This window comes from Aphis gossypii, chromosome X, assembly GCF_020184175.1.
Source record: "Aphis gossypii isolate Hap1 chromosome X, ASM2018417v2, whole genome shotgun sequence".
NCBI lineage: Eukaryota > Metazoa > Arthropoda > Insecta > Hemiptera > Aphididae > Aphis > Aphis gossypii.
Window position 1 is genome coordinate 180,823 of NC_065533.1, and position 17,852 is coordinate 198,674.

At 30.9% G+C, this 17,852-nt stretch overlaps 1 protein-coding gene across 1 annotated transcript; it reads right to left on the reverse strand.

The window, feature by feature from the left end:
* Positions 1–12,084: 12,084 nt before the first annotated feature.
* On the reverse strand, positions 12,085–12,890 carry LOC126551995 (uncharacterized). Its single transcript, XM_050206438.1, has 3 exons — positions 12,776–12,890; positions 12,423–12,717; positions 12,085–12,350 (listed from the first exon to the last, which is right to left on the reverse strand). The coding sequence occupies exons 2-3, from the start codon at positions 12,631–12,633 to the stop codon at positions 12,085–12,087; spliced, it is 477 nt and encodes a 158-aa protein (XP_050062395.1). The 5' UTR covers positions 12,634–12,717; positions 12,776–12,890.
* Between the last annotated feature and the right edge of the window lie 4,962 nt (positions 12,891–17,852).

A 17,852-nucleotide genomic window follows, 5' to 3' on the forward strand; every position in this document is an offset into this window, starting at 1 on the left:
TTCAATAATTATTAAATCTTACAATCACATCGTGCTTATAATCTTATAAGTTTATAACCTCATAACCGTTTATCAGATACTCAACGTATTGCCATGTGCTTCACGATAACCAAGTATTAGGTATACTTCATATCATGTCACCATAAAACATGATATCTGTAATCGTGCACAAAACAATACAAATAACATTTGATGTGAAAATACGTAATACAGTTATTAATGATCTTATAATATGATAGGAAAATACGTAAATACGTAATACAGTTAGTAATAGTCTTATAATATGATATGAAAATACGTCATTGTAGTGAGTAGGTACAACGATTATCATTTATCACCGATTTACCTTGTGGTTGAACAATATCGAATTTATTACTTATAGCTTCTGGTATTTATAACTGATAAGTATTATTATGACCAATGCTGCAAACACCTTCAATGGGGTGATCCATGCGAACCCTGCTAAATTGGCATTATAAAATGCATTTAGGGGCCCAACTTACGTTTACAGTAGGTAAGGTACTTACTGAATTGATCTGAAAAACGTAATATTTTTTACACTAGGGCATACAAATTCTAATTTTCACGGTAGGTATAACGCATTTACACACAAATACCTCCCAAAACACCCCAACTTTGAGGAGTTATATCTCGTCAACGGATTAACGAAAATTGAAAATTTAAACGTGATAATTCATAAGAAAAAAAGCTTTACTAAATTTTGAAATTTTTAGTATGGGTTACTATTTGAAAATCAAAAGTTGATGGAGGTTTACCTAATAAATATAAGGGTGAAAATTATTAAATAATTATATAATTCTAGAACAGTGTAGATCTAAAATTTTGAAGAAAAAAAAATTTGAAAAAAGTGAATACTTTTTGAGATAATGAGTGTTTTACGCTTAATCAATCACCCTGTATAATATAATATTTTAATACTTTCAATCAACGGTTTGGTTAGGTTTTAAAAATCATTACCAAGGGGTTACCAAAATATAGAAACTGCAATTTGTGGTGGCGGTAAAAGGAAATATATATTTTTGTACTGGCGGTAAACGGACTTGGTGGTAAACGGAAAGGTCGATTTTGGCGGAAAACGGTGACGTCCGTAAGAATTTACTGCAATGAAGCAGCCGCTAGGTGCTCCAGTGGACGGTGTAAGGAATTATAAATTTTTTTTGGAAACAATGGAAACCTTTCTACGTATTTCAAATGCTACGAAATCTTCAATGATCATAGACTCATAAAAAATACACTGTTAGAAAGGCTATATTTTTTCCTATGTTTTGTTAGAAACCGATTTCTAAAAATTGTATTAACAAGGGAGCATAACAGCATGACAAAAGATCGATTTATAAAAACTAATTAGCTTATATTTTAGAAAATAAATTATATTTCAAATATCTGATTCCAACAAAACATGTAAAAACTATCACCTTTCAAACGGTGTATTATATCCCGAGTAACAATAAGTTGGTTCCCAGTCGGTTCACGCGACCGAATGGTTCATGGCAAGTGCCAAGTTTAAGTATTGAATTTTAATTATTTTCATAATTTATCATGGTGCTAGGTTAGTTCAAAGAGCCAATGTTCAACGGTTCAGTGAATGTGAAATTGTGAACTTTTTATTTTATTTGAAGGCCCTGCAACGGAGCTGGCGTGCTAATATTGAACGGTTTTTTCTTATTATATTATATTATAGTGATTATATCTTCGTAATAATTTTAATGTGTTTTATTGTGAGTGTTTGGAGATATTTATAATTTTAATTTTAAATAAACAACTGCATGTTCCTATTACAATAATTGACAAGTAAACAAATAACTATTAAAGTACGTAATCTTGATACATGACGACTTTAGAACAAAAATTGGATACGAATCAATATGGAATACCGGTAAACATCGGCCGATGTGGTATATTTCGTTGGTACCTACACTGCACATATGCACCGATACGTAACGATACACTCCAACTGAAAATCTTGTATAAGCAAGGCTTGTTATTGTACACAGTGGTGGACTGGGACAAAAAAACAGCCCGGGAAAATCATAATTTTAGAGGCCCTCAGTATGCTAATGGCCCTACGTATAATATGTATATATTTTCCTAACACAATTTAGCTTTTAAATTAATTGATACAAAACAAAATAAACTAACTATTGTCAATTTTTAGGTATATACTCTAGTAATTGTTATGTTTAAAATTTAAATTAAAATCAATTTTATTTTAATAAGAAAGTTTATTATTTAATAAATCACTTTTAGTTTTTAACATATTAATAACATCATCATTGTCAATACTAAATAAAACATTTTTTCGACTGCCATCATCATAAATGTGTCCAATTTTTCTTCACTCATTGAATTTCTCAGACGAGTTTCAATTACTTTTAATAGAGAAATAGATCTCTCGCATGCTACCTATATTAATAATTTTTATAAAAATTCAATTAAATCTTTAAAATAAAATACATAAAAATGATTGGAAACATTCCAACTGTATGTATACTTACTTGGGTACACGGCAATGTCAATAAATATTGATAAGCCATGGTCATGTAATGATATGCATTACTATATAAATTGTATTTAATCAGAACATTATAGCAGCATACCACACAATTCTTGCAGGATTTACGTTCTAATTTACAAGTGTTCTTTTTCTCATTATTTTCTTCAATTTCAATTTTGTTTTTACTTTGACTTTCATTTAATTGCATTTCATATGACTCTGGTAATGATTTTTTCAATACATTCCAATTTTTAATAAAGCTATGATATTCTGCTCGTAGTTGATCATAACTTATATCAGAATCAAATTTACATAAGACTTCATACAATTTTTTTAAAGCATTCGTTGATATATTTTGTTTTTGAAAATCTTCAAAATTGTTGGGTGATAAAAAATTTAGATCTTCATACAAAGATTTATTAGTTGAAAATTTCTTTTCTATGCTAGATATAGTTCGATCTAAAATTACATTATAAACTTCAACACTATATTTTTTTTCCGGGCATAATATTGGTTCATCTTTATTATTTTCATCAAATATTTTTTTGCAAAGGCGACATCTTATTTTTGGAAAATCTTTCTCAATGAAAAAATCCATATCATATTTTTCATCAAATTGTTCATTTATGTAATTTATAAAATTATCGGCTTCTAATTTTACATCTCCAAAATGTCTTTGAATTTGTTTTAATTGTATTAATGCACAATTTACTAACTCCTGAGCCTTTATCAAATTCATACCCTTGGTCTGAAGGTATTTAGATAATGGACCAAGTATTTTGAATATATTTATAAAATTAAATGCTGTTAAAATAGTTTTGTATTGTAAAAGGGATTCTTTAAAATTTCTGGCCTTCACTTTGATATCAGAATTAAAGGATTCTGACAACTCAATAGTATTTAATGCTATAATTAGAGCAATGTACAAAGCACCATTGTCTCCAAAAATTCGGTCTAATGCCTTTTCTTTGGACCACCAGCGTGTGTTTCCTATCGTTGCTAGTCGTCTTTTGTCATTTTCCCCTATGATTGATTTCCAGATATCCATACGTTTGTATGATTCTTTAAAATAAACAGCAATATCATTTAATAAAACAAATAATGAAGCTGCTGGTAGTGTTATACTTGTAGCATCAATTAAAACTAAATTTTAAAATATGACTAAACACCACACGTGCACTTGATTGGGTGATGATTTAGAGAGCCAAGCAGAAAACCCATTATATTGGCCCTGCATATTTGCTGCTCCATCTGTAGCATTCCCTATACAATTTTCAATATTAAATCCACTTTAGTTAAAATATTTTCCAACATAGTATGAAAGCTCTTCCCTTTTGAATCTTTCATAGTAACGACTGCAAATAATTTTTCATTAATACCAATCATATTGACATATCTTATAATGATTGAACATTGATCTTGAACCGAAATGTCTTGTGTTATGTCTATTTGAATGGAAAACATACCAGTTGCTTGAACTTTCATAATTATTGATTTTTTCATCAACATATTAATTTTATCTATTATTACATTAGTAGTAGTTTTCGATAAAAAATTTACTAACGACCCTCTACCTTGAACAGTTGTTGACTTATGATTTGCAGATTTTACTTGAGCACATTTAACTGTTTTATCAATATGTCCACTTAAAACAACATCATATTTTTTCAAAAGTAATATTATATCAAGAAAGTGACCATGGTCTACAACGGGGTCTAATAACGATAACATGGACTCATTCCTATGACCTCGGCAGCTAAGACCTCTTTTACCAATTAGTTTTACAACATCAATTATTCTTTCAATTATTTGAATATTTTTCTTTCTTTTTTCTTTTTTGTTATTTTTTTGTGTAAAAACCTACCTGTTTGTCTACTACCTAATCGCCGCGCGACGACACCGCTTGCAATCTCATCTTCCTTCTTCCCCGCACTCCACTCCGTCCTTTATGTTTAATTGTTTAATTATTATAATATTATTGCTATCTGTATATTTATTCTCTTTGTCTCTTATTATATTATTTAATTATTGGTCGGCCTTTTACCACAGATGTTTTATTATCATATTTCTTTCATATTTTGTTATCTTGTCTCATATTACTGATGTCACTTTTTATTATTATTATTGTTATTCGTCTTCGGCCAACGCCCTTTTTTTTGTGTATGAGATTTTCGTTTTTATATATCTTATTTATACGGTCGCTCTTATAGCACCTCCTTTTTTGTTGAGTCGAAACACTCTTGTAAAATTATATCTCTTTAGTATACCCTTAAATATTAGGTATATCTATCAAATTTGTCGGTATCTCTCGTTGTCACTGCGACACGAACAAATTGTTATACTATATGTGGTATTACATAAGATCCATTTCATATTATCCATAGATGTTATAACGGCCCATGTATGATGTATTACATAAATCGATTCTTTTTTTAAACTTGTAACAATAAGTTGTCAACAAGCCGGGACCAGCCGAACACAAGCCGGTCCAACATTTTAAAATATTCAGAAATCTGGTTTTTTGTGTTAAATACTCGTAATATTACATAGGTACTTATTACTTATTTTATAATATTTTAATTTATAATTTTTCAATAATAATATTATTAATAAATACCTATTTAAATAATTTCCCGGTATCCCGGTCGTCCAGTCCGCCACTGATTGTACAATAAAACGCCATAACGCCGACCGCAGTATACTGCCGTTGCCGTAGCTATTCAGTATTCAGCGTTTCTGCCGTTCGTTGTCATTTTGTCAACACGTGTACACGCACGCGGTATAATATCATGAAAGGCCGAGTTCACATTGGTGAGCGACGGGCAACAGCGACGAACGATGAGCGACTAGGAATTTCCTAAAATATATTTAACGCATACTTCCATATGGAAGTGTTTATATTGGTTTTGAGCGATTGGCGACAGCGACCGGCGATTCTCGAGCGACGCGATCAATATTAATCATGTTTAATATTTGGTCATAATTTTAGAGCGATATGCACTTTATTTTCAAACGTGGAACAGTTCACTTGTTTTAACTAATTTTATTCATTTAACTTAATTGCAATTATTAAAATACAATATGAGTAAGTATAATAAATTTACTTCTGAGCAAAGAGAAATGCTTATTTCCGAGGTTCAATTAAAACCGATTTTGTGGAATGATCGACACATAGATTATAAAAATACTGAAAAAACTAAAAAAATATGGGATGAAGTGTGTGCAATTTGTGGTTTGACAGGTAAGTACCTAGTTAACAGCAGATTTTTGCTAAAGTAAAATAAATAGATATATATATAAAATATATAGATAAAAGATAGCTACAAACTTGTATTTTTTGTTATTCAAATACATAACGATAACTTGCATACCTACCTCATCCACGTACATAAACCATGTGTCTTTTATGAATGAAATAAATAATTAATATTTTTACTTTTTAGTTTTAGAATAATATTTTTTCATTACTTACTAGAAATAAAAATTTGAACATGATTATACATTAAAATTTAAAATAAAGTGATAATTATATTGACGTTTGAAATATGATTGTATTTAGTATAACATAAATATACGTTCAAATAATAGATAATCCATGTATTTATAGTATAAAATTAAAAATTTAAAACGAAATGTTTTATTATTATCGAAAACCTAAAATAATAACGATACAATAAAGAACAATGTACTAATAATTTAAACTGTAGAAAAATGTTATAGTACTTAGTAGTATAAATAAATGTATTTGTTCGAACTTAAGCCTTTCGCGCCTATGACGAACAGTGAGTCCGTTTGACACATGTATTGTCATCCCGCTGACGTTCCGAAGCCGACGTGCGCTTGCGCAAACTTTTGGCGATCGGCTTCGCTGACCATCGGTTGTCCGCGCCCCGGCCATCGCTGTCTTTTACCAGCGGTCGGGCCGTTCGTCCCGTACCGCATGGGCTGTTAATTCGTATTCACAAATTGTTGACGTCTAGGTAGACAAAAGTATTGCCAATGTACGAATATTGAGAGTACTAATGTTGGCATTCCTAACAGTTTTTAAGGTTATGTAAATAAATGAAAAATTACATTTAATTTCCGCATGTTAAAAGTCAAAAGTTTTCTAGGAGTCTGAGAGACTGAGATTGAAATTGAAACCAGTCTTACTTATTTTTATATGGTGCAGTTCTTTTTTAACATTTTACTTTTTTTTAGTGTTCTATTCTACCTATAGATAACTAAGAAAATTGATTCGACCGTTGTTCAAAATCGCTTGTAATGCCATCACCGATATGTGTTGTTTTTAGCTGCAAAAGTAGAAACAACATTTCAAAACACCGTTTCCCGAAAAATTATATATCACGATTTGTAAAATGGGTTGAAAGGTCTGGTAATCCAAAATTACTGACCATGACTCCAGAGCAGATCTACAAAAGTTATTTGGTTTGTGATCTTCATTTCGATTCAGATTGTCATAGTAAAGGCACAAAATTACTGAAACATAATGCTATTCCTACATTATGTCTACCAGTTTGTGAGTTACATTATCGCGTGAACCATATTTATGTTCAATGTTCGTGTTAAATGTTTGTGTTATTGTGTTAATTTATCAAAAATAGGTACGGAACTTTTTTAAATGATATAAATGTACTATGTATAGATATTCGATCATAAACATTTGAAATTAGTGTAAGTAAATACATATTTTAAATGTTAACTACTTATCTAACATTCAGCGCAATTAAGTAATTATTCAACTCTACTTGTGTTCCTGTCAATTTTGTGGTAAATTTAATTTATTATATGTTGCTTTATTGAGTATTTGCTTTATGCTAACTGCATGATTGAATGATAATTATTATTTTTTTATTTGTTTATAATAATGAGGGCTAGAAATTTGTGATTGTTGATTTTTATCTTATTATATATAATTTTTTATATTAAAATGTATTGTTGAAATCTAATATAGGTACATCTTATGGAGATGGTGATGGGTCAAATCTACTAACAAATAAATAAATATGCTAACGACATGTCTAGGCATTTTAAAATGCAATTACAATATTTAAAATTAGGTATAATAATTAATCACAATTTTATTTTCCAGCCATGAAATATGTTTTGCCACAGTCTATAGATCCCTCATAGATCCTATGAAACCAACCAACTCAGATCATACAATATCTTTTAGTGTTGATCCTATACCTTTTGTGTCGACGACTGAAAAAGTCGAAGACTAAAGAACTTAAATGTATATCATTAATGATTTTTAATGTTATATTTATTTTTCAAGTTACCGACCTTGATGGAATACAACCACTTGATTCAATTACACCTAAACCTCCTGGTTCTAATCAAGAGGAGTACACTCTTCCAAAGAGAAAACGAAAAGGTTGTCTGAAAGAAATCAATTTTACACGGCAAAAACACATGACACCAAGAAAACAACTTTTATACAAGGCAGTAGTGGATCTAAAAAAAACGTTATCCATTGTAAATAAGCGAAATTTAACTACTAAACAACGGTTACAAAAATCAGAAAAATTCATAAAGGAGCATGGTTTATTGTTTGATAATTTGAACGAGAGTACAAAAAAATTTGTTCAAAGTCAAATGAAAACATAAAGTGTTCTTCCACGTAGAAGGAGATTTTCTCTTGACGACAACATTTTTGCATTGGCAATATATAAAGAGAGTGCTAAAGCATACAGAATGATGTCTTCAGTGTTTGCTTTACCCTCTAGAAAATCCATAATGGATTTACTAAGGAAAATTCCTTTAGAACCTGGCATTAATTTGCAAATAATTGAACATCTAAAACTTGTTGTTAGTGGGTTCAAAAATGAATTGGACAAAACTTGTGTGCTATTATTTGATGAAATTTCACTCTCTGCTGGTATTCATTATTTTCAATCTGAAGATAAAATAATAGGCATTGAAGATCTTGGAAGAAATGTTCGTAGGACAAAATTTGCTGATAAGGCGTTAACATTTATTGTTAGAGGTGTAAAGCGCAAATTTAAACAGCCTATAGCATATTATTTTGTATCAAGCGGCATTAAAACACCTGATCTTGTTGTAGCGCTAAAAGAAGTCGTAAGTAATGTTCAATCGGCTGGTCTAAATATTGTTGGTGCTATCTGTGATCAGGCTCCTACTAATGTTGCAGCTATAAATATTTTGATGCGAGAAACTGTACAAGATTATGTTAAAATGGTTGTTGAAATGCGGTCTTTTGGATTTGAAATAAATAATCAAGAAATCGTACCATTATATGATGCACCACATTTGTTGAAGGGTATTCGTAACAATTTATTAACAAAAGACTTGGCATTTACAATTATTAATGATACAAAAAGAATAGCCAAATGGAAGCATATCATCAAATTCTATGAAATCGATAAATACCGTCTCGATGTGGCTGAAAGAATGGTACCAAAACTGACAGATTCACATATATATCCTGACAAAATGAGAAAAATGAAGGTTTTAGTTGTGGCCCAGGTTTTCAGCCAGAGAGTTGGAAGTATAATGCTTTTACTCTCTGAATGGTCAAGTGAGTTACTATAAAATCAGATAGTAATTTATTTATGTATTGTAATATTTTATAAACATAATATTTAATTTTAAATAAAAACTGTTATAGGCGGCAACGATAAACTAGAAAAAGAAGCGTCAGACACTGCAAAACTTTGTCTATTTATGGATAAATTATTTGATAGTGTTAATAACAGTTCCACAATTATTCATCCTGGGAAGGAATTGCGGAGTGCTGTAACGTCCACATCAATCCATTGGGAATTCTGGAAGGAAGCTCTATTGGTTTTAGAGAGTATGCATTTTGGGACTAGTAAAGTCCCAACTATAAAAAATTGGATATCCACAATAAAAGGTTTCCAATATTTATGTAAACAACTTTTAAATGCCGGTTTTAAATATTTATCATTGGGCTCGTTTAATCAAGACCCAGTTGAAAATTTTTTCTGTCAGGTCCGCAGTCATGGCTTACGAAATATAAACCCAACTTGCTTCCATTTTCAAAATTCATTTAAATCACTTATTATCAATAATTTAATTTCTTCTCAATCTGTAGGTGCAAACTGTCAAAAAGATAATTGTGAAAATTTAATTACCCTCAAGCAATTATTAACTTTAAATAAAAAATCTACTAATCCAATCCAAATTAATCCACAAATAAACTTTTCTTCTATTACTCAAAATGGTATAATTCCTCAAAAATCTAAATTAGCTCTGTCATGCCAAACTTATGTTGCTGGGGCGATTGTAAATAAAGTAAAAAAATTAACATCTAATTGCAAATTTTGTTTAGAAGTTTTAAAGTCAACAAATGTCAAAAATGATCAAATTTTAAAAACTCAACAATACAACAACTCTTTTTTACAAACTCCTTCAATAATTTCAACCAACATATATTCACACATTTTAAGTGAATTTAACTCTTCAATTAACCAAATATTTGAAATGGTGTTCTATTATATTACTTATCTATTTTGTTACTACAAATTATAATATTCCATTTGAAATACATTTGATATTTATATTAAATAAGTTTATTTTATTATGAAGACGAAATTAGCAATTGGTTATTAGGTACACAGATAAGTATAGAAGGAGTTAGCAGCAACAATAATATTGAACTAAAGGTTTGAATGAACAATTTGAAAAAGGCGCCATATTAGAATATTGTTATTAGTTGGGGTAGACATCCACCAGGCGCGCTACTGCATCAACAAAGTATTTGCCGAGAGTGCCCTTTCTATTTTATTAGTTTTCTATGCCGTACCGGCTCGTGCCCGTTTTGTGTACCCGTTTTGTGTTCGTGTGCGCCGAACAAAAAATCTCGTGTGCGTGCCCTTTGGTGCCTCCCGTAAAACATGTCGTTTTCGTCACGCATGTGGTCTTTCTCGCACCGCCATCTGGTATTGTCCTCCGTGACCGTGGGCGTTGGTCATTTGTTATACCACGTTGTCGTCGTGTGTTGACCAAAGACTTTAATTTAACTCTTCTAAGGATCGACTGGGCGTTTGTCGATTGCAGTGTGTGCCGTAGGCTAACGGCGATACCTATATAATTATTATTGTTTATCTGCGTCGATCGTCGATCTGGCGTATATTCAGTGTGTGTGCGCCGTGCGGGAGTGATTCGCGGATATCACCCGTCGTACGTTAATTATATTTACACGTGTTTGCATTTTTCGTGTGCGCCGAGCCGATTCGGCGTTGCGACGTTGTAACGCGTCTTTCGAGAAGTCAACGACGTAGCCATTGCCCAGCTGTCTGCACTACGTGTCTTTTCGGAAATCATCGTGGGATCCCAACGTCCACAATCGGTGACCAACGGTATCGTTAAAACCCATTGTATTATTTGTCTTATATTGATTTTATATATTTATATTGCACATTCGTTGTGCCCCTTTTTATTATTTTATATATAATTGTACATTGACGTGTGGCTCTTAATATTCGTATAATTATTATTAATAGTGCAATTGTTCGAAGAGACATCTTCGACATTGTAAATTATTCAGTCTATTGTTTGTTGATACATTAATCTATTATTATATACTCTTTGTACCACAAATTTTTTTATTATTTTCCTTACTTCCCACGCATTTCGCGAGTCACGCAGCAAACTGCCCAAGCAAGTGCTGGCGGCAAAAACAGTATTAAATATAAAAACATCTCAATTCGTATCATAAAAAATAATATATTGTATACTTGTGTAATATATAAATATCACAGTGTTATATTATAATAAATGTATAAGGTAAATTTCCAATTATAGGCGTACTTAGACAATGTGGAACCAAATGTAAGTAACCAAATTAAGTATAAATGTCACTATCATTAAATGATAAGAAGATGATGACATAGCAATTGGCTAAATTAATATGAGTATTATCTAATGTCATCCAATTATAACAAAACAATGGAATAACAATTAACAAATTAAAATTAATACTACAATAATTAAAAGATGAAGAAATAGCAATTATACAACAATCAAATTTAAAACTAAATACCAATCCAAATACTAAAATTACGCAATAAGCACGCGGGTCACATAAGCGACCTGACCTCACCAGATGACCTAATGTAGTGGGAAAAGTGTATAAAAACCACAACACCCACACAGCATCCTGGTAGTGCAGTGTACAAGACTGTAGTGTACAAGAGCGTAGTAGTAGTGCATCCCAATACTGATGATACCAGGAGGATTGAACAAGATCGATTTTCTAAGACAAATTCCATATATATGTTACGGTCAATGATGAAAATTGAATATTTACGTTATTAACCGGTCATTAACGTTAGAAGCCAATTCACTAGGTTATTTTCGTTAACTACCGGGTAATAACGTCAGTATCCAAGAGAATAAGTTATTGTTGTAAATTACAAAATAAAATAAAACAATTTTACACAATGACCGAATCTTAACGTTATTAACCATTGACTGTTGGTTAATTACGTAAATAAAAAATACCCATCAATTTTATTAATTACAGATTATACTTATTAATATTTGTTTTTTTATTACTAATAATATATTATATTTATTATTTATTATTTATTTTCGCAAGGCATGCTGTTGTGACATTTTGAGTTACACAATATTCCAGCTGATCGACAAATGCATTTGTTTGTTATACACTTAAGTTTGCAATTGCACCTTCTGTAACCTTGGGATCCAGTTACACTATTAAAACCTGAAGCTTCTCTCAAAGTAATTTCTTTTTCGGTATTTACAGATTCCAAATCAACGAAATTTTCTTTGCAAGGATCAATCTGCGACCGAGTATACATATGATTAATAATGCCGTTTTCCGTACCTAATTAAAGATAAGCATTTATAAATTCAAATAAATATATCTAAATAGTATAATTTATAAGTAGGTACCTACCTAATTTATATAAATCGTCTTCAACCTGGGTGATAACTGCTAATAGATTCCGTGGTGATCCACGTGCTCGATCAACATCAGGTATTGAAACGTTAACTGTGGTACCAACTTCTAGTGGACTAAATTTCTTATTCGAAATAGTCATCATTTTTTTTGGCTTGTTTCTTGAGGCATTCACTTGATTTATGTCGTTCATTCTGTATTTGATCATGACGTTGGCAATTCAGGCAATTTGTACTTTCATTGTCAGCTTCCAGGGAAATAAAACATGTTTCACATTTTCTTAGGTTTGTTTCTAATATATTTAAATAATATATTATTTTTATAAAATTTAATATATAATATTAATTTACCTGTATCTATCATATTTTCTTGCTGTTCTGCAATTGGTGAAACTACTTCTTCAATATTTTGTGCTAAATCATTTAATCCAGTTTCTTGCATTTGATTAAATAATTCTTCTATATCTTCTTCTGTTTTTAATGAATTTATTTCATCATTTGGTAGACCAATCGATAATAGTCTTGTTCTGGCAGTACAGCCGAACATGGCCTCATAAGGAGATCTTCCAATACCTTAAAAAATTACTATTTTTATAATAACCATAAAATAACCGTAGATGAGTTTGGAACAATTATACTATAATTGTTATTATGCTCTAATACTTCGACAATGCCCTTATTTTTTTTAACACATTAATACACTATATACTATCAAACATTCTAATTATAAGCAAACAACTGTAGTATTATTGAAACCGATTAGAATACAATTAGTAATAATAATAATTGGAGTTATTTCATTAATTAATAATCATGAAACAAAAATAAAAAAAATACCAATTTTTATTTTATTACTATTATAATATGCAACCAATGTCAACCAATTTTAAAGATATAAATTAAAAACCTATTTCATAAAATAATTTTTTTTTTTTTAAGTGGGTAAGTACTTTATATTATTTTAAGTAGGTATACTTATAAATACTTTATTTTTACCTGAATGAAGAGCTAGGTTTTTCTGAAACTGAATAAATTTCAAACCAGAGGGCGAATCTGTACTATTGTTTTCTGCCATCCACGTAGCCAACATATCCTCTACATCTCTATTTGCTCGTTCCACAGAACCTTGGCTCTGGCTGTGCCTCGGTTTACCGTGAACAATTTTTACGTCTTCCCACATATTGTGTAGTTCAGTTATAGTCGAATTTACGAATTCACGGCCATTATCTGACTGCAAAATAGCCGGTGCGCCAAAGGTTGTGTAAATGTCAAGTAAATTATATGCAATCTCCTCTGCACGTTTACTTTTTAAAGGCCTTAAAATTACGAATTTCGTTAAATGGTCTTGATAACAAAAAATAAACCGAAAATCGTTAAAATGTTGAGACTGCATATCTATTAAATCTACTTGTTTTCTCGCGTTCGGCTTTCTCCACAAGGAGTAAGATGCCTTAACGGCCTGGAGATAGGCAACACAATATAAGTACTACCTATCTCAGCGCAACAATAAAATAAAAGTATAAAAGGGTTTGGTTGTATTTTTAGGTATATTAAATAAGATTATAATAAATAAACAATAGATAATTGCCTGTTTGGCACAACAATAAAATAATACAATAAATAAATCATATTGTGAATGATATTATATTAAACTAAGACCCGTCGGTCATACACATAAACATTTGGTCGACCAATACTCACATAACAGTTGAGACACACACCTGGTTTTACACCTACGCTACCGCACCAGGGCCTGTATATAATAAGTCAAATAAGTTACAATAAAAACAAATTGACCCTGCGTAGGTGCGAATGTGTGTCGGCAACTGTTCACGAAGAATTCACACCAATGAAACACTGGATGCAGTCGGGACAGGATCTTTAGCATACACTACTGTCCCCACGAGCAACGAGGTACACCAAAACACGTTGAATCACTACACAAATAGCTGGTAATCTTGACCACCCTAAACTGGGGACAACAAATTAATGGTGGCAATAAAATTGCAGAGAACGATAATTACCAGACGATGAATCACAAAATTCACAACAACGTGGTTTGGGACGACTGCAAACAGAACATGAAAACTAGTGTTGTTGAACACACAAACAACCGGTGTGGACAGCGGAAAAAGATAGAGTGAACGAATTTACATATAATGAACAGGAGAACGAGAAACTCAAAAGAACGGTCTTTCAGTGTCACCACACTAAAACAATAAACAATAAACAATGGAAAAACTAGAAACTTTGTGACACTGAAAGCATGACTAGATGAAAAACTTAAAGTTTTGAACATAACCGAATATAAGAAAACATTGATAATGATTCCACAGCTGGCCGGTCGCACACTAACGCCTGATAAGCGTCAGCCGACGAAGGTTGCAACTGTGGAACGCACCGTTACGTGCACATGAAAACGTTAACAGAAGAAAACATAGATAACACAAACATAATAACAAAAAAAGGCCATATTGGCACAAACACTACTTGTGCTCTCGAGTTAAAAGCATTGTGTAATATTGGTTTGGAAACCAGTCCTCTTTTTCTATTAGTAGATTTTTTTTGGCAGTGTGAACAAAGTTGTAAATATAGCATAATTGTTTCCTTAGTTATATTACAATACTTGTTTTTTATTTCCGCAACCATTCGATTTCTCCCGCCGTGTCCAATAGATGAATGAGTAGTATGAAGAATATCAAAAAGCTCTTCATTTGATACATAATACAACATAGTATTATTATTTTCTGATACTGGTTTTATCAATCGTTCTTTTCCATTAACCATTAATATTTCGTACTTGCGAACCATCCTATAATCTTTTACCGATTTTTTTAATCCCTTAGTACTTAATATTTTTTTCGATTCTTTAACTTTGGAAATTTGGTTACTATACTCCGATAAACTAAAATAAGAATTATTGTCAGTCCGTTTTTTACTAATCAACTTATTAAATAAATCGTAGAATTTACTACGCATACCTAGTATTTACATCCATACTTAATATTTAAAAAAACGTGAACTGGTGAACGGCGAAATATCGAACTAGTGAACTACGAATTGTCGAACTGTCGGACTGCGAATAAAGCGATATGAAACGAATACGTATACGAATATGTCTGCAACGAAACTGAAATAGCTAAAATACGTTATGGGAAAAAAATCAAATCAAACAAATTACCTACCTTTGATAATTTGTAAGATAACCACGGCATTAATTAACTTAGCCATCAGCTATATATTAATATTATTATGGTTTGCTCGCGTCGAGTAACTATCGGTTATCGCTGATTATCGATGATATTTATATAAATAATACATACTAACTTAGTACTTAACGTGTGTAGATAGATAACTGACACTTAACAGTGACCCGTATGTTATAAATGTATAAAAATGTATAATTTACAACAACGTCCAACAGAAGTTGGGAATTGATGTAAATAATAAAAAAATACCCGTATTTACAACATGGACCATGATGTATCGCCACTTACGTAAATTACCGGTCATTTACGTAAATTTGTATTGTACAAGGTAATTTTCGACATTGGCCGGGCTTTAACGTTAATATCATCATTTTCATCATTGACCGTAACATATATATTCTCAAGAAACTTCTTAACGTTACTCTGGTTCACCATTCTCTGAGTACAAACCTATATTGGTATATTTTCTTTATTGTTTAAAAGCTAAATTGTTTACATAATCATTTACACTGCCTAACATCCAATAATACTCATCCTAAATCATATATCCAAATTTTATTCTTTATTCAACCTTTTCCTATTCATGCCAAGTATCAATTGTTGTATTATATGTATGAATATTTTATAAGAGACGTTAGTACGTAAGAAATAAGTTAAGAAAAACTATAGATAATAAGTAAAACAGCAAAATTCAATAAGTTAAGCAATACTTAATTATTCACACAAATAGGTTAAAATAACAATTGTGCAATTCAGTGTCAGTAAACTTTATATTACAGTTAGCATAGTAAGCAAGATATAATAATAAGAAATGTAAATACATTTATTTAATAATTTATTAATCGGGTTAAAATAACAATTGCATAATAACCATAGTGTCATAGTGTCTATAAACTGTAAATTTAACGTAGTAATAGAAAAATGTTAAACAATCGATAGTAATTCGATTGTAGGTGTAATATATAAGAGAGATGGCTAAGACAGCAAAGGGGGTCAGTGGTGGTGATCGTGTGACTCGATCACCACCGGACGTCGTGTTTAAATAAAGTTTTTTTGCGTTATTTTGTGTTTAACTTTATTTTGGAATACGTCCGAGTAATCGGCGTATACGACACTATCAATATAAATTATTATTCGAGTCCAATATTCCATAGTTTGTGTAAAGAGTAATAAGATTGTAATTAATAATGTTCATCAACTCATGACACCGAGATATCCATACAGTCCAAAATAATACAACTATCCATAAAGAAGGTAAGTGGAATTTCAATCTATATATAGTTTTACATCGAATAACACATCGTAGCAAAATAAAGTAATGTAAACAAGGCATCCAATTACCATCATTTAATAATTTATTACCCATATGACCTATTTATTTTACCAATCACCAATTTACTATCACCCCCTATACCGTGCCGATATTTTACTTATTTTAATCTATTACAAATGGTCCCCCATTAAGTGGCCTGTTTTACCATATTTTATTTTACTACTAATGCCACCCAATTAGTGCTTTGTTTTCCTAATTTTATTTTACTACACTTGTATCCGTACATAATGTAAATTAAATATAAATGTAGGCATATGTTAAAACTATAAACTATAAACTATAATCCACTAAAATAATATGCGTGTTTTATTATTTTAATATATTAATGTTCCATAAAAAAAATTGCGAATTTGTCTCTCGTTACTTTCGCTTGTTGCGAATAATTTGGATTTCTTCCTTCAAAATGATTTTCTACCTCGTTTTGTCTACTTTCTTGATCTTGAATTACGTGGTAATAGTCAATATCATTATCACTATCTTTTGTCTTTATCAAATTATGTAAAATACAAATACATTTTATTATTACTGCAGCTCTTTTTGGTTCAACCTCAATATCTTTTCCTAAAATTCTCCATTTTGCTCTCATTATTCCAAACACGCATTCTATGCATTTTCTGGCTGCCGATAATCTATTATTAAAATTTTCTTTGATTGGATTTAAATCACGACTAGGGTAAGGTCTTAATAAGTAAGATTTTAACGGATAAGCTTCATCACCAATAAAAGCAAATGGTGCTTTAATGTTTGTTCCTGGTAGATTTTGGTTTGGTGGTATATTTAAACTATTTGACTCTATAAGCTTAAATAATGATGAAGCAGCAAATATCCCAGCATCGTTTTGCTTACCTCTTGACCCTACTTAAATGATGATAAATTTCTTTTCTGC

Bases quoted from the DNA above. Each gene is read 5' to 3' on its own strand.
- LOC126551995 (XM_050206438.1), bottom strand. From the start codon at position 12,633: ATGATCAAATACAGAATGAACGACATAAATCAAGTGAATGCCTCAAGA. The intron at 12,351-12,422 runs GTAGGTACCTAC...ATCTTTAATTAG, and splicing joins AGACGATTTATATAAATTAG to GTACGGAAAACGGCATTATT.